At 35.1% G+C, this 24,323-nt stretch overlaps 1 protein-coding gene across 4 annotated transcripts in view; it reads right to left on the bottom strand.

Moving 5' to 3' along the window:
• DMXL1 (Dmx like 1) overlaps positions 1-24,323 on the bottom strand; it is a 78,659-nt gene that overhangs the window by 5,017 nt on the left and 49,319 nt on the right. Inside the window, exons 28-44 of one of the 4 annotated variants that reach the window (XM_086868508.1) lie at positions 23,064-23,312; positions 22,590-22,703; positions 16,466-16,629; positions 15,386-15,525; positions 14,970-15,055; positions 12,950-13,151; positions 11,319-11,436; positions 9,982-10,044; positions 8,048-8,134; positions 7,281-7,402; positions 7,003-7,144; positions 3,141-3,191; positions 2,803-2,863; positions 2,201-2,328; positions 1,942-2,034; positions 1,387-1,478; positions 445-497 (exon numbers count right to left, since the gene is read on the bottom strand). In XM_086868508.1, coding sequence (XP_086724634.1) covers positions 445-497; positions 1,387-1,478; positions 1,942-2,034; positions 2,201-2,328; positions 2,803-2,863; positions 3,141-3,191; positions 7,003-7,144; positions 7,281-7,402; positions 8,048-8,134; positions 9,982-10,044; positions 11,319-11,436; positions 12,950-13,151; positions 14,970-15,055; positions 15,386-15,525; positions 16,466-16,629; positions 22,590-22,703; positions 23,064-23,312 — 1,965 coding nt within the window. The remainder of the gene's footprint in view (positions 1-444; positions 498-1,386; positions 1,479-1,941; positions 2,035-2,200; positions 2,329-2,802; positions 2,864-3,140; positions 3,192-7,002; positions 7,145-7,280; positions 7,403-8,047; positions 8,135-9,981; positions 10,045-11,318; positions 11,437-12,949; positions 13,152-14,969; positions 15,056-15,385; positions 15,526-16,465; positions 16,630-22,589; positions 22,704-23,063; positions 23,313-24,323) is intronic. The other 3 variants (XM_086868504.1, XM_086868505.1, XM_086868507.1) reach the window with 3 other exon arrangements.

Below are 24,323 nucleotides of genomic sequence, written 5' to 3'. Positions count from 1 at the left end.
AATTCCATATATATTTCAGATACTGAAATGCATTTGTTATATTACTTGAAACAAAGTATTTAGTAATAAATCTAATGAAACCCAGTGAAATACTTATTGCACCCACAAAATCCTACTTAGAAGAGCAACTGCTCTAAAATAGGACCTGCCCAGAACCTTTTAAAAAAAGAACAGAAATGTCTGGCTTGCATTTGTGGTGTAAGGACAGAAGGCATGCAAAGGAAGGTGCTCATGTCCATGAAACCAATCATGTATATAGAACACCAAGTAATTCTTTAAGAATCTGGTTTTATACTCCCACTGGTGCACTCAGACAGAACAGTGAAAGACATTTTACTGCCAATGTTGAAATTACTTCCCACAGTAACTCTTCCATAAAGATAGACACAAAATTACACTTTTTTGTACTGTGGTCAAACATTTTACTTGTTGTATTTTACTTACCATGCACCAAGCTGTTTGTGGGAGAAACCAGAGTATCCCAAAGGCAAATATTTCTGTAGAAAAAAATATGGCTTAATTCAGCATTAGATGTTCTAAGATATTTTGAACACTTGAAAAGTCACCTGTACCTTAGAAAGCTTGTTTCAGGCATAAAGTACTGTCAACAGAATTTCAATGATGACTTCTGAGCAGCCCCCAAATTGCTTCCATAGTTTATCATCTGCTGCAAGAACATGCCTGCTACACAATCATTCTACAACTGGCTATTTCCATAAAGCATTTGTGTTAACAATCTTTTGTAGTTTAATTCACAGGAATGTTAGCAGGTTTTGATATTTCTGATCAATACTTATGAAAACAAATGAGGAATGAGGAGCTATGCAGACCCTCTTGAACTATAAAAATAATTTATGACAGATGCATGTGCGTAGAACACAACAGATAGTTCAGCTGGAAGGATCATATAATCCACCCCCCTGACACTTTCTGGACTGACCAGAAGTTAAAGCATGTCATTAAAGGGCATTGTCCAAATGCCTCAAACTCTGACAGGCTTTGGGGACTGACCTCAAGGAAGTGTCTCTGGGAACAAAACATTTTTTGATGTCCAGTCTCATGCCAGACCTCCCCTGGCAGAGCTTAAAACCGTTCCCACACACCCCTCACTGGATTCCTGTCAGAGGCACTCAGTACTTCTCTTTCTACTTCTCCTCCTCATATGGAACATGAGTAGGATATTTGTGCTTCCCTATGAAACCCCCATTAATAGGCACATTAATTTAGCTGCAAACATTGCTTCTCTCCCCCTCCCACCAAGAAATACATCAAGCAGAAGTACTCTTAAACTGCTTAAGAAGATTCATAAAAAAAAAACAAAATGGGGGAAAGGAGAGAAAAAAATGGCACCACTTCATTTTTATGCCTTATCACAACAGATCATACCTGTTGTCAGAAGAAAATCCTGCTGTAGCAATCAAAGATGATGAACTGATGAAAACAAAGTCATTGGCTGTTTTGTTATGACACTGCCACGTCTGAAAAATTGCAGTTAGAAATTATTAATTGAAAAGGAATCTATTTTGTGCAAGCAGGCAATATTAAACTTCCTTGAGAAGGAAAGGTATTCCATAAGAAATTTAAAGAACATAGAATAAAAAGTTCTTGGTATGCCTTGTAAGACTCTTAAGTTTTCATGGAAATACACTCTGTAGCCCTGCGAAACTGTCCATTAATTGACAAGGGACAATTATTGACAAGTCTCAAAGAACACTGAAGTTATTTCAGCTCTCATGTTACATTTTCCACTCTCCACTTAGTAAATAAGAAAAGAGTGCAAGAACCTGTCATACAGACCACAGGATGGGTGCAATACAAAACTTAATTTGATTAGTACTGGTTGTCAGCACAATCCTTTCCCTCTCCTAGCTATACTGAAGGGAGAAAGAAGTAAGGGAACACAACACAAGTTTATGGAAACAAATTTAATTTTCAGCTTACCAAATATGGCTTAGGTGAAGTTCCTGTAAGTGGACAACATTTCCAGTTTGTTTGATATAAACTTATATATCCATCAGCATCAACAATTCCAAACTGAAAGAAAATATACAGTGAATAGCAAACATATATGCATGTATTGCAGAGAAAATATCTACGATTTTGAGAAAATACTTTAATTTAGCAGCATGTTTCTGCTAATTTACAATTATATTGGGGGAGGGGAGAAGAGAAGAAAAAGCTTACAGAAGCTTACAGTTACCTTATTTCCTTGGTAATTGAATCGCATTCGAGTCACCCTTGAGTTGCCACCAGACCGAAAACAAGTGATTTGCTGTGCGTGGCCCCATTCAAACATTCTTACACTTCCATCCTGAGCACCTGTCAGGTCTGCAACAGGAAATATTTATATGACCTTCCACAAGAGTTGTAGCTTTTATGATTTCAAGAAAACTCACACTATCTCAAAATAAGTAGTGCCAAAATTATGCCATGGTATCTGTCTTGGTGTAGGAGCAGGACGTACAGCTGCAACTCAAAGCCGTGTTAGTCACAATTTGATTAAGAATTGTATTTAGATGCTCATGAAATATGAAGCTATTTAGTTGGAGACAATAACATATTTTTCCTACTATCTTTCATCCTAGTTACGAATAGGAGAGAAACACAGTACTTTCTGCTGTTTCTAAAAGCTATTCTACATCCCTCAATATTTTTTAAATTAAAAATTGTTTCAGTAAGTATGGCTTATAAAGAGGTGTCAAAACATGTAATATAGTACAAAATAGCAATGCACTGAGAAACAGGTAAGAAATATATAATCTTTAGATAACTTTTCTCTTTTTTAAAAGAACTTGAACTCACAATATGGCAGTGTTGGATGAGAAGCCATTCTTCTGACATTATTAATAGCTTTCTTGAGCATCTGTCCAACACACACAAAAAAAAGAAAAAATTAAACTGTATTAATGAACAAAAAGTTATCAAATTAGAGAACAATTAGCCATTGCACAGAGTTGTTTCCTATCAAAATTCCTATGAAAACAAGTACTGGGTTTAGAGATTCAGATAGAAGTCACCGTCTTCCAAGACTAGTGTAGATGTTAACACTTTTGCAGCTTTACACATCCAGATAAATATTAAACTTTTGCTTCAGAAATGTATGGATCCAAATATAAACACTCCTTAGACTGCAGTCTTACCTCTTTTCTTGCCAATTCCTTTCTGATTCCATTAAATTTATTGGAATATTCCTGAATATTGTAAGATAAGCAAGAGAAAGGCAGAAGCATGTAAAGAAAGAGGTAAACAAACTTTAACAGAAGTAAAAAATAGGAAGGAATATATCTATTTTCAAGTTTAGTTAACTTATTGCCATTGACAGAAAAGTGGTTATTTGTGACCATCCAGAATAAGCAATATACTGTGTAACCTGTATAGAACAAATAAATAAATAATTCTTCAAATGTATTTAAAATTTTGCAAATACAGATCCAATGAATTTTCAGTTACATGTTTGTTCCTAAATTCCAAAATTTGCTTTGAGCTAGGTGTATCATCCAGATTTTTGTTTTTTCTTATTTTATTAATTCCTACTGGAAAGAATTCAATGTGCAAAGACGACTGGAGGCATTAGACAATTACATTAATCCCCATCAATTTAAATGATAGGTTCAACACACAAAAGAAAAAAAAAGAGTAAAGATTTTTTTTGTCAAGTAAATACATCTGTGCCTGTGTTGTCTCTTCCCTTCTTTTTTTTTTTTTATTAATGTATGTTAAAGGTAAGTTTTCATTCTTTTATTCTGCAATAGCTTACAAAGATATCTGACTTCTTTGAGGACTGCCTTTCCTCAGAGAATCATTTGATTTGGTTTGCTCATGCATGTATTATTTACTTCCACATTTGAGAAGGGCAAAATATATATTTGCAGCAAACGTTAACTTCAAACGTGAACACATATGGAATTTTGTTACCAGGGCACTCATCTTCAACACAGCAGCTTATCACTTACCACACACCAACAGCAAGCTGGCACTGAACTACTTTCAGAGAAACATTTAGGTGGGAAAAGACCTTAAAGATCATTGAATCCAACTGTGACTTTTAACTGCTGTGATTTGGTACAGTATTTTAACACTGATTTTTCATGGGGCAGTGGATACTGACAAGGTATTTCAACAATGCTATTCTCCCCTGGCCTCCAATTATATCAGGGTGTCAGCTGGAAAAAGGCAGGAATTACAAATTTTAATGTGCTTTGTATTCCTAAATATAATTAGTAGAGTTAAAAAGAAATACCCTCTAAATTATCAGTTTGCAAACAAAAATAAAGAAAAGTACTTGGAAGGGAAATAATTTACTTTCTTGTAAAAATTTCCCTGAGTTTGGATTCATGGAATAACTGCAATCCTCTTAATTACATTTTGGAAGCAGATTTAGATCTTTCAATTCTCACAGTTTTATCACTGTTGAAGAGAAAGCCTTATGCCCCTCAGTTATTCAAGTTCATTCCAAAATACTTTCTAAAGATAAAAAATACGATCTTGAAATATGTATTTCACTTTCTTTTTCTCTAAGTATTTTAAATGTCAAGGAAAAGCCAAATGGTTTAGTAAAACTATATGTACATTTTAGAATTCAGGATAACAGAGAATGATATTCTTCAAACAATTACAGATTGGTAAGTGTACTTATAATTGCAATACTTTGCTCTCTAAAATGCCAACTTATCTTCTATATGTAAATGGAAGAACAATAGTTCATGTTCACTCTATTTCTTCACTGAAATGAAGGGCTGTATTGAGTTTTACATCTACTAGTTTTTACCCAGAAGTTAATGGAAGCCATCTTCTCCATTCAACAGATAAGCACTCATCACGATCTCCTAACCCCTGCTGGATTATGACTTGGAAAAATGCAAATTTAGAGAAATGTGTCTTTGAAGAGCTACACTAACAGAACTCTCAGGCACAGTTTCTCCAATTTAGAAGTACAATTATGAAATGCAAATACTTCCATTATTAATGCAGCTGACATTTGACAGTGCTAGCCCTCAGTCTGCCCTTAGAGCAGCTGATGGCTAGAACACTGGTTGCTTTGCTGAACAGTTGGGTGCTTTGGGCCTGATGTACATTAAGACTAAAAAAGAAAAATGCACTTTCACTCCACCAGTTGTTAAACTGTTAAATACTGGTGTCAGTCACACCGACCTGTACAACTAGCTGTTGGTAACATTGCTTGAGTTTCAGAGCTGTAGGAACATATTATTTCCTTCAGTATTCTCTCACAAACACCTCCTCTAAGAACTGTGTGAAAAAATTGTGCTGAAGTGCCTGGCGGTCACCCTCCTCACTTACCTTGTACGAGCTAACAGGAGATAGTGAAGAGTGACAGAAAAATCCTACAGCTAATAAAACACAAACTGCCTGACAGTCCCTTGCTGATGAAAGTGAAGCAAAGACAATGAGATTGAAAAGCCAATCATGGTACAGAACAGTGGGCTACAACTACTAAATGGGCTGCACATTATGGAAAAGCAAAGATGGCATAAGAATCAGAAGTATCTGAAGGAACAAAGTAGAATATAGTAGCAAAAGAAAGGTCTTAGTGAAGCTGCTTTTCTTTCAGTTTCCAGTTCTTCCACAGCAACACTATTTCCTCCCAAGAATCCCTGTCTTTTCCTTCATTTACTTTGTCCTTCATTAAGTACCTCGTCTCCCCTCCCTAGTGGGCATGTGTCGTTCTATAGGTGGTTGGTTGTCTCCCACAGTCAAACAGTATGCCAGACAAAATTTAGGTCCAAAGTTTAACAGCAAAAGCATTCAACAGAAACAAAGCCAAATATTTAGGAAGAAAGTTTTACTGCAGGCAAAATAGAAGGCCACGTAAGTACTGTTTTCATTAACAGATTATACAATTATTTAATGTTGGGAAATACACAAACACAAAAATTCTATATGTACATATATATATATATATATTTATTTTTTTTTTAATGGAAGTGAGAAGAGAAAGTGGCAAATGCATTCAAAGAATACCAGCAGGAGAGACCTGATTGTAATAGCAGAGCTGTAACTATGGCACTAGGATCAGTAGTTCCTAAAGTGAAGGCAGAGGTGTAGGTACTGGCACAATACCCACTTCCATATGAGGAAAACATTATCAGTCTTATAATGCTTATTCCTTATTTACTCCTATTCATCAGCTATTTTCAAAAGTCAATTACAATATTAATTAACATATAGTTACTTCATTCTGCCACCAGTTATAGATTTGCTTTGAATTGTTAAATGACACCAAGTACAGCCAAGTCCCAGGACATAATGCATTTGGGTCATTTAGGAAAACTCTACTTTCTGCACCCGATGTACAGAAGGACTGAGAGATACTGGTGTCTTGTATGACCATTTCAGTCCACTTAAGTGTCTCCAAACAAGCATCTCCCAGCCACATAATCAAAAGATCTGCATCTATTCTCCACAGGAACTAAGATAAGAATGTCAATGGCCAGGCTACAATTATCATTTGATCTGAATTAAATCTAACCTAATAACCTTTTGCTCATGGCCAAGCTTCATTCCAGACACAAGATCTCTTTCTGAAGCTCAGAATGAAGCTGAAGATTACGCTTAAATTACATATTTAAGAGTAAATTTAAAATTACAGCATTTCATATTAATATTTCTACCAGTGAATTTTTATTCTAAAACCCGCTGAATATATGCTATTTTTATGGACCATTTGGCTTGAAGTCATTAAAGAAGAACTTATAGTCTAGCTTCTTACCCAAATCCTGGTTCTGTTTTTATATGATGCTTTTAAAGAAAAGCATATATGACATGACTGAAAGCTTTGCTTGTTTACTTGGCATTCCTTAAATTCTGCACAGTATATCAACCTATTAAATTTGCTACAAAAAAAAAAAAAATCAAGCTTGCCTTGGTTACACAGAAAGGTCATATTTAGTTATATGTTAACTGCAAAATATAACAAGCAAGACTGAACACAGAAGAAGAGAATTAGATAGAATACATAAAGCTAATCTTTGACAAGTGACTTACCACAGATGCACCCCGGCCAGTTTGTGTACTACCAAGCCAAGGCATATTGATAGGTGTGCCAGGATTACTATGAGTATAAGGAGTGCTTCCCTGAACATTTACCAGATCATCACGAGCATGTATAACTAGGAAATCATCAGCCCTAGGAATGAAAAAAACATTTTCAATTAAGATTCCAAACAGCAACATTAAATACCATGTTCTAACATGTCAAATACAATGTAAATACTCTGATTTAAGCACAGTCAAGTGTGATATTGAAAACAAAGAACATATACCCTTTATTTTCTATTTCCATATCATCATCAACCCAGGTATAGATTTGTGTAGCTAAAATTGCAGAAACATCCAATTCTTGAATATCATGACTTGATGCTATTGCAATGCAGTTCCGATTTGCCTGAAAAAAATAACATACAGAAAGACAGATGCAAAAGGAAACCTCAAAAATGGGCTTATTTTATTATTTTCTGTTTATGGCACTGTTGCTTATAAAAATATACACTTAATTTACAAATCCCAAACATTTACATCAACAAATCTATGTACATTTATATTTGACATTTCCTTTTTAAAACTTATTTTCATCTGGGATAGTATCACACACTATTTGCATCTTGTACCTCTAAAGCAGCTCAAGTATCTCCTTTTCTCAGAGGGTAAGTAATAGGTAACTATACTACAAGGGCTTGCAACCAGGCTCCCCTCCTCCAGATTTGAAGGGTTACATGGCTGAACAGAGAAGAAAAGGTTACTTCCTATTTGGCAGGAAAGGCCAAGTACTCCTACACAAAAGCCTAACAAAAAAAGTAGAAGTCACCTCTCCCTTCGATCAACTCACTGCACAACAGAAAAAAGAAGACAATTTGTAGTAGAACTGTTTATGAAAAGGTAATTTTGAAGTGCTTTAAAGAAGGAACCAGTAGAAGTTGCAGCTGCTATAAACAGCAGGATGGCTGGCAAAGCCCACCTCACCCAGTCACAATGTGCCTGTGTATCAGGTGGAAAACACAGCAATTACATTATTCTACCTCCTTTTACTCACCTTATTGACTGCAAAAGCAGTAATTATGTCTGACTCTTTATGGATTATTCTTGCCTTGCCACCAAGGTATCCCAAATCTGTTTCTATCTGTATTTAAAAAACACAGCACAGTTAAATACAAATTTCTGTGCAATACCACTTTCACTGAAAGTGCAATAACCAAACAATGTTACATGTGAAATTTCTTTTTTCTTTTCCTTAATTTTAATTTAAACAAAACTCAACAAACATAGCATAATTTAACAATTATGCTAAACCTGTTTTGTGTAATAATATAGCTTCCCATTGCCATGTTAAGATTATCACAGCAACAGAGAAAGTGTAATTTGTCAAGGCACAGTACTGTATTCATTCTCAAGGGTGCTGAAAAACCAGCAAGGCTACATGCTTGTAGCCTTCACTGTTGACTGAAATTTTGAATCTTGATGTTTTGCTCTCAAAACAGTTTGCTAAGCCTATAATTGGCTGTTAGTAAACACCTTTTGCCACTGAAACTGATTTAATAGTCCAAAAGAAGGTGCAGGCAAGCTCCTGAACAGGAAAATTTATCTGAACTTTGTCAGTGCATCCAATCACAATTGTTACAATTAAATAAATCTGGAATCCTGTGCATGCCAGAACCACAAACTTTTTGCTAACACATTCTTTTTTTTTTCTTCAATATGATCTATTGCTGGATTTGGACATGGTATATAATTTTTGTATTTTAGAAATGCATTCAGGTACATGTCAGCATACAATAAAACTCTAAACTTAACCAGCACTGCAGCAGTCCTGCAAAAAATTAAAAATTAAAGAACTCAGCACTGGAAGAACTAAATCAATAGTTTACAGACCCAGACTGTTGCAGTTACAAAATAATTTCACAGTAAAAACAATAGCCCTGCCAAACTAATGGTGACCTAAGAATTCAACCCTGAATTACAAATGTAATATTTAATTTAAAAAAATACCCAAATAATTTTTTCAGAACTATTTCAAGCCTCTCATCTTCAAATTATGGATCATCTGTGCTTTAAAAGATTTGAACAATAATATTTTACTTGAAAAACAGTATGATTTTTCTGTCAAAGAACTGCAAATGGTCCTTTACAAAGTCTAAAGCAACAGCTGTTACAGACCAAGCAGTAGAAAATATGTTTTTTTAAATCAAACAAAATTGCTACTTCATTGATTTTATGTACATAACACTGGACAAAACTACAGTATCTGTAACAGATAAAAAACCATGAATTGTATCTTGTGATGAAAAAACCTGCAGGAAATTAAAATTATTTTCTCCAGCCAGTTCCAATTACCTACCTGCTAATACTGCACTATCACATAATTAATATTAACAAAATAGCCCAAGCCATAAAGTGTTCCCATTTCTGTCTTCATACTAGTTTTGTATAAGAAAAGAATATGGTATTCATTTGAGCTTCTAGTCATAGTACTCTACCTTTTTAGTATGTCACACCAATCTTTCAAGACAGTTGATAAAACACTGTTGTACGGGTTGATTTGTCACCATCTTTAAAATAAGGCTAGGTGAAAGCTTTCAGTAGCAAACTCATATCATGCTAACTGCTCAAAGTGCAATTCACCACCTTCACTTATAAGCAACTATTGTAGCCAGCTCACACTATCAAAGGTTTTGTATGTACTGAATTTTTGTCACTTGAGCAAATCTCAATTTCAGCTCTTCTCTTGACCAAGCTACAGAATTTGGTAACAGATACTGTTTGTACCTGGTTGCTTAATGAAGCTAAGATAATTAAGTTTCATAAAAACTCTGTAACAGTTTAACTCAATCCCTTGCATTTTTAAAATTTTTAAATTTGTTTGCTACGTGACAAAGACTTCTTTTTTTTTTAAGTGAGATCAGCACCATTTAGGGAAAAAAATTCATAATGATGTTAGGTCTAATAAATTTGAGGATTATTACTATGTACCTTATTGATGACAGGCTCCTCCACCACGGAATTTTTCATGGTTTCATTGTGTTCCTCTAATGGCTTCACCAAGGAAAGAAACATCACAGAACAAAGCATAAAGGTAAGACATAACATGCATGGTATCAAGGAAATCCTCAATTCCTTTTTGTTTACCCCAGCACAGGACAACTGAAACACAACAGCATGTTTGCACACACGTGCACATATTTTATATACTAAGAATAATTAACAGACTTCAAATTCTATTTTCAGTTTACTTACTCTGTACTGTAAGAGCAACTTGTCCATCCCAAAAGTCAATTTTCTTCAAAAACAAGCAATCTACACTGACATCTTATTAGCAACAAGACAGAAAATAAAGCCAACTATGCTGTGTAAGGCTGTGAGCCTACCTTGAAACATATAAAGCACATCCAAAATTTTCCAAAATACCTGTCCATACAGCATAACAGCATGGCTGTGTTAATGTAATGTAAGATATGATCAGAAGTGGTGCGCTTTTAAGGGCAAAAAGGAACATTTTTCCTTTTAACTGCACTCTGTAGTGAACACAATTAGCCAACATTATCCAAACAAGCTAATATTCTAGTTGTGACAGGACAAAGGTTAAGTCATGCAGAACTCTCTGCTGCCATGGCTTTACTAGTCATGAATATTCTTTGTCCTGCATATTTAGTTTGTTGACATCTGCTTCTTTCTCCCCCATTTCTGCTACACCACAGTTTTTCTGTAATACCAGCAATTCTTTTAAAACTGGGAGCAGGGGTAAGTAAGAAAAAAAATTAAAGTGAGAGAAAAAATCCAAAACCTCATTAAGGAACCAAAATTGAAAAACATTTAACTGCATCTGGAGCTGGAATCCAACTAGACACTGGGACAAATAATCACGGACAGATCAGTAATTGCTGTATGAGCATTTTTCTTATTAAAATTGAATCATAACATGACTGCTATGGTAGCAGTAGATAAAAGCCAGGATGGCATTAGTAGGGACAAACTAAAACTTCCAGTGCTTTGGTTCATTAGATTACTGGTTGTAATCTTTGAAACAGTCCATTTTGTCATTCTTTTGAGGCAGCTTTTATACTGATTATAAAGAAGAGATTGACTGCAGAAACATTGTGCTAGTTGTCATTTCACAGTCAAACTCTAATTATTTTTGTATTCTATAAAACAACGAACAAGTATTTTTTGTATGAAATACTGTAGATTTGGAGTCATTGACATGTACATTAACCCTTCATACAACAAAAGTAAACAAGCCCCAAATAACTTAAATAAAAGTTGACAGATTGACCTGCAGTATTTTCTATATTTTTTTATACCATACCAACCTCATTTAGGCATCGCTTCTTTGTAAAAATATTTCTGATAAAAGTTTCCTGGACTTCTTCCTGTTTGACCAAGTATTGCCAGAGTCTCTTCACAGACAGCGCAACATGACTACTAGATCTACAGAACAAATTTGAATAAATATTTCCATCAGGTTTGTACTTATGCAAGAGTGCAGTATTTTATAATCTAATCAAACAATAGTCAGAAGAAATGCTGAAGCAAAACTACAGGGCCATAGGCAGTACACAAGACCTATCCAAAAAAGCATTTTAATATCCTCTTCTGGAAAAATCTACAAGTGACAGGAGATGGAAAAGGAAGAAACAGAGTATGTAACATATTTTCCTTCTATCCTGGGACAAGTGGGAAAATCTCCTTAAGAGATTACACAATGGTAAGAGCAGCATACAGATTATTATTCGTCCAGCTCATTCTTTACAATGTGAATCATTTCTGTTTAGTCCTAAAGAGTAGTCCTTTCACAAGTACAATGAATGACTAACACTTCCTGCTAGGAACACATCATCAGCTATGTAACTTCTCTGAAAGATCCATGATTTTTTCAGTAACAAAACTGGAAAACCTGTAGAATTACATCAGAATTGAAATGCTTATCCCTAGAAATGGCACACTCAAGCAAAAAATATAAATTATAATTGTAATTAAAAATTAAAAATTATAAATACCAATAATAAAATAATTTTATATAACATATAAATATACTATATATTTATCTATTTTATATGAAGTATATAAAATATCTTTTTACATATTACATAATATATATAAAATATAATTTATAAGAGAAATTATAAATACAAATACAGCTACCAATATAGCTGCTTATGACGAGTCAAAACCCATCAGACTCTGAATTGCTGAAAATGGTAATTTAAAAATAATTTCAGACAGCAGATACATGTTAAACCTGTCTCTTTTAATCAACTCAAGTTACTGAAAGTATGATCATGATGAAATGAATGGTCAAAAAATACAATTAAAAGCAAGACTTTCTGTATTCTGAACCCACAAGTGACAGTAAAATGAAAAAGGCAGAAATCCATTATAAGAATTACACTTTAACAGACTGTGGTGGGTTTTAGCACTAGCTAAAATCACCAGGGTACTTACTCATTTCTTGCTGTGAGATATGGATTAGGAGAAGAGCAAAATAGGCTTAAAACTTAAAAGACTGAGCACACTTTTCTGGCTGAACATGCAATTGTGTTAAGTCATAACTATGCAAATATTATAAATAAGTATTTCTTCTCTGATTTTAGGTAAGAATACTGACAAGACTGTGAGGTATTTTATTACCTCTGAAGGTGGGGCAATTATTTAATTCACTGTCACTAATAATTATATCCCAAGGCAAATGTTTTATTCTCTATTTTATTGTCAAGCATACTTTTTCCAGAGACACTCAAAATCCATGTTAAGCTTAAGTAAAATAATTTTCAAAAACCAGAAACTATGGAACATTTTTCCTGCTTTTGCTTTGGATCAGAGATGCATGGAATCTGACATGTGCCCTTCATTTCACATATTAATTGTGAAACATGCACTAGCAACCTAATGCTTGATTTATATCAAAAATATTACAGTCAGCATTTACAGAAATTAGACTCACCTGAAAGGAGTGTTTGTAGGCTCAAGTAAAGTTTTGTGGCGAAGCAATGCAGGACCAGCAGCAAGAGCATCTTCAGACGCATGAATTGAAATATAATGTTGAGGTGGACCCCCATACAGCTCAAGACGTCGGAGAAGAACTTGTTCCCAGCGCTGCAAAGTTTTCAAAACTGCATGGCATATTGGGGAGCTAACAGGAAGCTCTAGAAAGACAAGTAAATAATAATAAAACCCCTCCCCTTTCTATTATAACCTTGATAAATTTAATTCCAGAAGGGGAAGGCTGAAGTTTATTTTGAGTATCTCCACAAATAAGCTTTGTCCCAACCTTAAGCTGATACTTGCAAGTATAAAAAGATGAACTGCTTAGGACTATTATTGCTAAAAAAAGGAACAGATTTCTCCAATATTGGAGAAATTAAATCATGGAGCATATAATTATGAAACACATCCTTCTGGAAGCTGTCACGGTATATGGACGGCAGGCAAGTAGTAAGAGAATGGTGACACACCACCCTAAAGGGCAAATTGTGCCAAACCAATCTATTAGTAGCATTCTATTGTGAACTGAATGCACTGGAGGGCAAGGAAAGAGCAACTGATGTCTTTTTACTTTTAACTTCTGTAAGGCCTCTCTGACAATGTCCCACACATCATCTTTGCAAAAAGGATGGACTATTTGACAGCTGAGGAACTGGTTGAATTCCAGCACCCAAAGAGCTACATTCAATGGTTCAATGTCCAAATGGAGATCAGTAGCAAGTCCCATGCCTCAGGGATGTACCTTGGGATTGGTACTGCTCCATCTCTCCAGTAATGACACAGGCAGGGGCACCCACAGGCAGCTGGCAGAGAACACCAGGGTGAGAGGTGCAGCTGATTTCCTGGAGGGAAGGGATGCCACCCTCAGGGACCTTAGCAGGCCTGGGCAGTGGGCCCCTGTGACCCTCACAGGCTTCATCAAGGATGAGATTGCATCAGGGCAATCACCAGTATCAAAACAGAGAGATGAACAGACTGAGAGCAGCCCTGTGGAGGAGGACTTGGGGATGCCAGAGGATTAAAGATTTGCCATGACCTGTCTCACATCCTAGAAAGCCCACTGGGCTGCATCAAAAGAAGAGCAGCCAGGAGGGTGAGGGAGGGGATTTGACCTCTTTAATTTGCTCCTGTGACACTCAACCTGGGACACCAAATCCATGGATGGGGCCCCCACTACAGGAATGGCAGGGACCTGTGGAGGAGATCCAAAGAAGGGCCACAAAAACAGGTCAGAGGACTGAAATACCTCTCCTGTTAAGACAGGCTGGGAGTGTTGGGGTTGTTCACTCTGGACTGGAGAAGGCTCTAGGGACATAATATAGCAGCCTTTCAATATTTAAAGTAGACTTACATGACAGACACAAAGAGATTTTTTAACAAGGCCAGTGATAGGGCAAGGACTAATGATTTCACACCAAGCAAGTACATTTTGATTAGACAAAAGAAAGACATTTCTAGGTTGAAGGTGGTGAGACACTGGAACCAGTTTCCAGAGAGGTTGTGGATGCCCTAGATGTGGGAAGTCACATCAGATGAGGCTTTGATCAACACCAGCTAGTAAAAGATGTCCCTATTCATGATATGGTGGGCAGGATCGGACCTAGGTAACATCCAAAACCAAACCACTCTATGATTCTATGAAACAAAGATGCGGAACTATGTTCCATCAATTGCAAAAAAATTATAATGTTTCCTCCAGGAAATACCTATTTCAAACATTCTTATGAGTGACTAAGAAGCAAAGAAAGCATAAGTATGCAGAGACCTGAGCATTCTTTCTCACCCATTCATCTTAGCCACCCACCATGTCATTTCATAAATATACAGGGAAGATAAACAGTATCAGAACATTTATTCCCATATCACTGAAAAACTAAGGACTTCTGAACTAAAAGGTACAACAAAGGTATATTATTCAACATATTACTGATTTTAAATGTGCTAATTAGGTACGAAGAGACAACTCTGCTGCTTATTACCTGAAAGATCATGTCCAGCCAAAGGGTAGAAAATCTTCAAATTGTGAAGTACCAGCTGAACCATTGCCAATCTCATCAGTGACCAACTAACAAGAAAGCACTAGTAAGTCATTTACTAATAGGAAAATTATTTTCTCACTTATTCAGTATAAGGTGTTAAATTTAGAGCTTCAAATCCTCATTATAAACTGCTGAAAACTACAAACCATACTTTAGACTATTATAGGTACTTTGAATTCAAAAATCACTATACCACATACTAATCAAATGAATACAATAATTATTGTGAAAAATTAACTACTAAGTCTAGATAGTACACTGAAATATCAAGTAATTGGTATATTATCTCAGAAATAAAAAAACAAATGCAAATCTATGGCAAAATGTCAAAATATGCATTCTAAAGAGTTATTTACCTGTAAGAATTTGAATTAGAATGCTCTTGGTTATGTGAATTTGACGCAAATGTATCTCCATCATTGTCTTCATCATCTTCATCACTTTCCTGACTCTCTTCTGAATCATATTCCACTCTACTTTGCGATGGAAGAAATGGCTAAAATTTCAACAAAATTTTGTAAATATCTTCTAGCCAACATCTCATTCTAAATTTCCTTTTAAAAATTGAATTATAGTAATCAGACATATCCTCTTACTCAGTTTAGTAACATTTGGAGTTTGTATCTCATGAAAAGGATAATTGTCCATAAGCACTACATATTTTAACACCTTAACTATTTTTTACATTACTGAAAATTCTAATGTTGAAGATGAAAACAGTTTCCTAAATCTTGTTTTTATTTTCATGCAAGATATACCAAACCAGATGTGGGACAAATGAACTTGTCAGAGAGAAGCCAAGACCATCACGGTGTATTCCCTTCAGTTCTTCCAAGCGGTCAGAGAAATCCAATCCTCTCCCTACAGTATTCAATATTTATGATCAGCCCACTATCACTGCCTCACTGTGCTATTCAGTATTTGCATTTTCTTTTTTGTCCTTGCTCCTAAAATACACTTACCTAATTTATTTTGCTTATGTATATAACACTTGATATAGAAATGTGCATACAACTCCATAGAAGTATTTAACTTTCTACAAAGAAAGATCTGCCACAAGGCAGACTTAACAAGGCAATATAACTTGATTTCCAGTATGCAAATGCATTTCATCCAGCTAAAATAGCCAATAAATGCTTCTTGCACTTCTTTGTTCACCTAAACAGCTGACCTGTAATTAACTACACAATTGTATTCGGTAATTATAAAAATCAACACAATTTGTTCATACCATAATCTGAAAATTAATTTAATAAAAACAGCCTTCAAGAAAGCTGTTTCAAAAATATGCATAGGCTGCATTTTAGAAAAAGCTAAATATGAGCAATAAAAACAAGCAGATTCTATCACATTAGTACCTAGAATAATGACTAAGAAGAGAATAACTATCCATCCAGAAGTGATAAGAGACATGTAATTGTCAACAAAAAAATTACCTTTGCAATGAAATAATCCCAGATGCTAAGCTCAGGAGGAATAAATCTTTCTTTGTAAGATGATGATTGTTGGTCTACCAGTGGCAACGTAGGCAACTGAGAACTCTCTTTTGGAGAGGTTTTTGATGAAAGCCTGTAATGTTTTTGCTGTTTCTCTCCATCATCTATGGAAGAAGAAAACAGAGTATGTTGCTTTAAACTTTCTGCTCTACCTTCCTCTTGCTTTCAATAAAGGGATTCATAATGAAATGTAAAAATTTCACCATTACAAGTTTTCAGAATTTTATCTTAGCATTTCTGTAACCACTAAACATAGAGAATGTTAATCCTCAAATACACAAAATTTATATATAACTAAAACTCCAGAATGTAAAAACTCCCTGCACAAATAATACACCCATAAGAGAAGATCTCTTCTTACACAGGTGACAAATATTGCTCAAGCAACTATCTTTCAAAACTCAACTGCTTTACTAGGAACTACTGAATGCTGATTATGCTTGCTTTTAAGACAAGCCAGGAGACTTGATTTTCAGAATATATATTGCAAATATGTAATGTTGCTGTTCATAGTCCCATTTTTAACTCCATGTCTCTCTCTAGTGAAGATCTGTAATTTTCTTCTAAATAGTACAGTTCTGCCAAACCCCTATGGCCTGACAATACTTTTCTCCAGCAAATATAAAAGATCATATTTTAAGTAACACAATCTAACATACAACTTATTAAACAGGGATGAATTAATCATTTGCAGTAATACCCTAACTCCTAAGAGTAGAGAGGTTCCCTTGCATGTCCCAACACTGACTTTTTTCAAACTAAGTGTCAATGGAAGATTTTACTTCCATTCTTGATTATTCCAGTACTGAAGGAAATAGCTCATTCAAGCTTTCAGGAATATCTTAACACATTTGTATCACCTGATATCACCTTGAAATCATCCTGGATCTTGTTAGGAATCATATTCTAGTACTTTCTATTAGTAGAGGAGGAATGATACCAATTGCCACCTGTCACCAACAATTGTTAGTGTTCTGACTCTCCAGAACACATCAGAAGTGAAAGCGATAACGGAGAAAAGAAATTATATTTGGAGATTTTTTTGCTCTGTCATAACAGAGAAAATGAACTTGAATCAGTTTCTTACTTAATTGCAAAAGGTGGAGGTTGTGTTTGGTTTTTTGCTGTTGTTTGGTTGGGATTTTTTTAGATTTTTAATTCTGTTTTCAAGTAGATACATGTAATGTACATAGATCAGTTTCTACAGTGAAACAGAGGAGTGGGTTCAAGACATAAGTAAAATAAAGAAAGCTTAAATATAAAGATAAAAAGGAAGTTGATTTTTTTGAACTTTGTTTTGAAGTCCACAAAACTTCAAACACCGATTTAGCTGATGAGTCAGTTTTCTTAAGCAGAGGGGAGTATTGGTTACCTTGTGATCTAACAGCAGTAGTAAACAGGAGCCAGGAAAGCAATTCTGTAGGTGTAAAAAGCTCACCTGAGGGACAGATATGTCTATCACCGAGTTCAAGCACCATGTTGGGCCACACTGGTTGCAAGTGTGAACTAACATGAACATTACAAATGCAAATGGATTCTGTATTGTTTTAACTTTCCTATTCCCCTCTGCTACCAAAGGCCCACAAAACTAACAACCACTGAAGCTCCCAAAGTTACCTTCTCCTATAATAATGCTGGGGATGGCAAAAGAAGAGCCAGCAGACCTGTCTGCTCCTAGAGTGAACTACCACGAAGTATGTCCTATACCCTTATTTTTTTGATGTTTTATCCAAAGGAGACTTTCTAGTCTTGATAGGTGCCTGAAAGACTAAGTCCTTCAAAACTCTTATGGGCATTCCAATCACTTGAAAAAGAAGGTCTAACACTCTAAACAAAAGAAAAACAGTGGTAATTTACAAACACTTATTTCCCTATATAACACTTAATTGCTCATAACACAAACTGAGCCAACTGAGCCATGTAAGATTTAAATACATGTTTTTTAAAAAACTTCCAGGTTTTTCATACCTCACCATTTTTTATTTGTTTTCTTCTAAGGGACAAATTCTCTGCATTCACACTAGTCAACGGAATTTATTCATTGTCATTCCTGAACCAGGAATAAACATGTTATGCAAAGATTCAGAAAGATTTTTGACTGTGTATGAAGGCAAACATTTTCTTCACAAGCAGTTGAACTATTGTGGTGCTTGAGGCTGGAGTAGTTAGCTTTCTTCACAAGTGGCTATTGTAAGGCTGTGTTTTGGATTTGTGCTGAACACAGGGTTGATAACATGGAGATGTTTTTGTTCTTGCTGAGCAGGGCTTACAGAGCCAAGGCCTGTTCTGCTTTTGTACTCCCACCCTGGCGAGAATGTTGGGGGTGCCTGGGAAGCTGGGAGGAGACACAGCTGGGACAGGTGACCCCAATTGGGCAAAGGGATGTTCCAGACTGTGTGACATCATGGCCAGTGCTTAAAGTGGGGTAAGGAGGAGGAAGGTGGAAGACATTTGGAGGGATGGTGTTTGTCTTCACAAGTCACTAATGCACATGATGGGGCTGTGCTCTCCTGGAGGTGGCTGAACACTTTTCTGCCTGTGGGAAGCAGTGACTTCATCCCCCATTTTTCTCTGGTTGTGTGCACAGCTTTTGCTATTAAATCATCTTGATCTGAATACATAAGCTTTCTCTATCTTTTACCCTTCCCATTCCCTACATGGCCCTGCCAGTGGGGGAATGAGTGAGTGGCTGCCTGGGGCTTGGCTGATGGCAGGGGTTAAACCACAACAGCCACAACACAATCTACATAGGTAATCTAATAAAAGATTAAGACATCCCATCTTTCATCTTGAAACAGGAATATCATAAAACTACGTGACACACTTCTATACTGTATCATAATTCTTTTTTTTGCATTAGGGATAGTATTTGAAATCCACTTACCTGTACTAAAAGTCAAAACCACAATAACTGCAGTACAATGCATTTTAACTTCATTATTTAAAGCTTATCAATTAAGGAGCATGCACATGCATCACCATGAATTTTTAGCTATTTTTTAGCAACTACTTAAAAAAAAAGAAATTCACTAGGCATGAAATAAGGAGTAAGTGCTGCATGATAGAGAAATGAGCAAGTATAGGCCTAAGCAGAATTCAAAAAGCAAGTGTTTCACTTTTTAAAAGTATTTTATTCCTTTCTGTTGGATCACTCTTTGTTAAGAATACTGCAGGCTAGCCACTGAAAAAAAATCAGTATGTAAGGCAAATGAAAGAACAACTACCTAAGTGGTTTGAAATATACTACCAATGAAAATTTCTTTTTATACATTCTAATAGAAATTAACTACATTAAAATTCTGACCATCATTTGGGATTTAAACTACCAATTAGAACGCTTTAAAGTTTCTTATATACTTCTAATTAAATATATATATATATATATATATTTATTTCAAGCATTTATCTTTGCTCCCATTTTACTTGTAAGTCAAAAGTAAAATTTATGTTATTTCCCAGGAAAGGGACAGGGAAATAGACAAGGAAAATCCTTTCATTTCTGCCAGGTTCTAAGACATGCAATGATAATCAAAAGATCTGTTACCTCTCTTCCACCTTCCCAGGAAGAGCTAAAAGACAAATTGCTTTCAACTTCTCTTCATTTGTTCTTGCAGCTTGGAATAATTGAATGTATGAAATGAAATTATGGATTTATAACTGTTAAAGCGAAGGTCAAATTCTTCCTTAAGAAATTTCTGGATGATAGAGAACTTACCATCTCTATTTAGACTTAAATTATAAAATGGTTTTCTAAGGTAGTTTTCAAGAGAAATATGGTAAATGTGATTCTAAAAAGATCAAGGCTATTTTTCAGATAGTAACTGCCTCTTGGAAAACAAACATCACGTGCTAGTTCTGTTTGCCAAAATCATTTGCTGCAACTGCAAAATCAAGAAACATGGTTGAAAACTATAGTGATCTGAAAGCATTCCAACTGCTTTGTTCTGTCTGATCTTTATGTGACAGAGGCACTAAAACAAGTTTTTAATAAAAAACTAATTCCTAATAGGGGTTAGGAATTTTTAAGACTACCAGGTTTTTGGTTCCTGTTTTTACTATTTTAGTCTAAGAAAAAGATCATATTTACTAAAGTGAAATTTTATATTCAAAGCTACTACATGCTCAAATTAACACAAGCAAAGGGCCAGAAAGAGAAATAACTTGATTGGCAAATGCTGTACCTACAGTTATGATCTTTTAAAATAAGGTTCAAACCTGGAGATCACTTGCACCCACATTGAGATATGTACTAAAGGATTGGAAGGGAGGCAAGGAGGAGGACATGCATAATCTAATTGTATTAGAATTATTAGTGTTCAGAATGTTTAGCTTTTGATCTCCATTTAAGAGTGGAAGCATTTCACAAAAACCTAAAAGTAAACATAAGGGAAAAGAGTCTAGTTATGCATAACAAAATGGTAAGATATAGAAAAAATCCAAATAATAGTACAGAAGAATATGGCACAGTTCACTGGAACAAGCATTCCAGTAATTTCTCAGTATTTGAAACAATAAAGAAACAATAAAAGCACAAGAATATAGTTGATTTTAATCCTAGACCTTCTGCTTCATTGAATATCTTATTTTTTTTCCTTTCTCCTTCCACCGTTTTTTTCAATGTGACAGAGAAAGAACTTTGGAGAAATACCTTTCCCCCAGATTTGCTTTACATAAACACACATTGGAAAAAAAAAAAAAATAGCCCACTGAATCCTAGAATTCCATAGGCTGAAGGACACCCAGTCCAACCCCTTGCTCAGAACAGGGATGACTTAATTGATGGCCTAGTTTGTTCAAGTTTTTGAGTAACTCCAAAGATAGAGACTCCAAAATACGTCTAGGTCCCTTTTTCAGTGATGATCCCTAAAAACTCGTATTTAAAAATGCTCCTTTTTCCCTTTATTTTTTAGTTTGAGCTTCTGGATTCTTCCAGCAATATTTTCATTAAACCTGCCATCAGCCAGCCAGCATTCCTTCCTCAGAAAAACATGCAGCAGATAGGCTATACTTCGTATACATTTCAGAATACACTTCGTTGTAAAAATACTTAGGAATTTAAAGCAGTGGCAGCAGTAGTATTAACACAGCTCAGTATACAGTTACAAACACCTAGCTAACAGAATGGCCAGTTATGGCTTCTGACAATTCTGTAACAGCAAACATATTCACTTTACTCAAGTGATAGAGAGAAATGTTTACTCAGTACCACAGAGAAAGTTCCACAGAGAATCAGATCTAGAATAAGAGCTCACTTTCAGTTAAAGATCTCTACTCTGAAAACATTTTTCTAAAAGTTTGATGAAGATACTTAAACAGACCACATTTACAATTTTCCACAAATGTAAGGTAAGACTTTTTGATATGTAACATACATCTAAAATGATATTTTTTAAAAAAAATAAAAAATAACGTTTTATCTCTCTACATATATGTGCAGATGTGATTTATGAAGTCATCAGAGTTTAAGTAAATTTGTCTTTACAAAATCTTCCTTTAAAAACTTAGTTAATTGTAGCATTTTTGCTGTTGGTTTTTTTAATAGAAGTCAAACTAAATTAAAAAGCACATAACTATATGAAAAATAAAAGCATTACAGTAATTTGTTCTGGACCTGATGATAACTTATCATTACCTGAATTTGAAACTTGAAGACTGTTTGCTTTTCTAGAGGGTTCTTAGAATATCAACAAGACACCTTTCACTTGTAATGTCTGAAATGAACACTTACAAATCCACATGCACAATAATGCTTATATTCAAAAAGCAAAACAAGCAGCTCTCCAAAAAAGATATGAAACACTTCTGATCTTTTCAAACCATGGTCAAAGTAATTTTATATTTAGTATTTATTTCAAATGAAGAGCCATAAGAATACGACAGTGCTGACAATTTTCTTTTTTAAAAATGCCCAATTTATGTGCTTCTTTAATTACAAAAATTTTACTTTAAATTTTTATATCATGGCTTGCAAACAGAAGTTTTTCTGTCTTTCTGCATGTGCAAAAAAAACCGCCACACATAGCAAACTTCATGTAAAGGCCTAGAACTAAATCTAGTATCTTGCCTGAAGGTTTGGTAGGACTATGAGTACTGAAGGAGGTGAGGGATTTGGAAAACCCCACGCATTCCATGGAGAACACTACTACCTGATGTGGGCTAGGCATTGGGAAGTGCCTACCTGTCAAAGAGAGAAAACATACTGTATTTGTAAACTGGGAATATATTCCATTTAGGAGAGAACTGGAAAGCTTTAAAACAAACACAGAAAACTAGGCTGTAATAGTATTGGAAACTCTCTAAGATCAGCTTCCTAATATTAGAGCAGCTGTGCTACTTGGAAATCTTATTTCAGTAGCATTCACTTCTGCTTCAGTATCCTCTTCTACACCACTAACTTCAAATTCTTGTTTTTCTATGCAAATCCAAAACCATACTGAATTCTTATTGAACACAAATACTTAAAGTAATTAAGCTTTCAGCAATCACAATTTTCTTAAAAAACCCAGAATGCAAGTAAACATAAAACAGGAGAACTAACCAGTTTTTGTCTTTAATTGCTGCTGTCCTCTGCTGGGCATATGAGCTCCTCCTCCAAAGATAGCAGACCACATTTTGTTGTTGAGTGGATGAGCCATAATTCTATACAACTCATTGCTAGAATGTGTTGCAAGGCCATGGATGAACAGGCTGAGATAGACCGCAGTTAGAATTTCACAAAGTAGAACTGTGAGACCTGGCTGGGCTTCCTCACCAGCAGAATTCAAGAGATGCATTAGAGCCGTCATTCCTGTTTATGTAAAATAAACATATTCTTTAAGAAAGCACTTAAGAAAGCACTGTAACTTAGTAATTTTTAATGTGGAAAAATTCCAAGTTCTACACATTGAAACCTAGGTTGAAAACTTCATGAGAAAGAGGCAAGCTCTTAATTTTTAACAATTTATTAGTTTTATAGCTTCCTGGTTTGGACTAATGGTTAAAGAAATGTCTAACACCTTTTCAATTATTATAGTTACATTAAAATCCTGTAATTACATCTTCCTACTTTTCAGTGGTAAAACCAATCAAAAATCACGGGTATCAACTTGCAGTACACATTGTCTGTCAAGTGTTCTTTCACCCAAGTACTAAACATCTTGTAGTGTTTTTATGCTCTCACAAAAGGCTGTAGTTTCAGATGGGGCTTCAGCTGTGACACTTTGTGCACACAAGTGAAAATGCACATAGTCATGGCCAAATAATTCTGCTTTTTCTCATGCTCTCCAGTTTGCACATACAGTATGTGAATTTATCAAAAAAAAGGGGGTGGTTCAAGGTGATGTTATTCATGAAAAAAACTGCTAAGAATTCTGTGCCCCACTCATCAGGAATTTAATCCTGCAATTAATTAAATAACAAGAAAACAGATGACAAGCTAACTTTTCTATAAAATCTCTAGATTCAGTGTCAACGGCAGAAAAGAAAAAAATGGCATAGCATCAAATACAAACACTGCTACAGGCTCTCCAGGAAGATTTTTTAAGTGAAATTTTATGATTTAAGAAACAATTCTCATAATAAGTAAGCACATTTCCTGGCTATGCTTACATTAAGTTAGCGCTGTACACTTAAGCTCATTACTAGATGTATTACATCGATTACTCTCCCTCTAATGTAGCTCCCTAGTGTAGTTTCACCACCACTGATCTCAGCACACTCTAAGTATTACCTAAAAATCTGACATTAATTTGACAGCTATGGAAAACCAAGATTTATAATAAATGTCTCATTTTTTAGTTGTTTCAAGTTAGTTCAAAAG

Source organism: Cyanistes caeruleus, chromosome Z (genome assembly GCF_971803275.1).
Source record: "Cyanistes caeruleus chromosome Z, bCyaCae1.hap1.1, whole genome shotgun sequence".
NCBI lineage: Eukaryota > Metazoa > Chordata > Aves > Passeriformes > Paridae > Cyanistes > Cyanistes caeruleus.
Note: the sequence above shows the minus strand (reverse complement) of the source record. Positions and strands in the feature narration are given on the sequence as shown.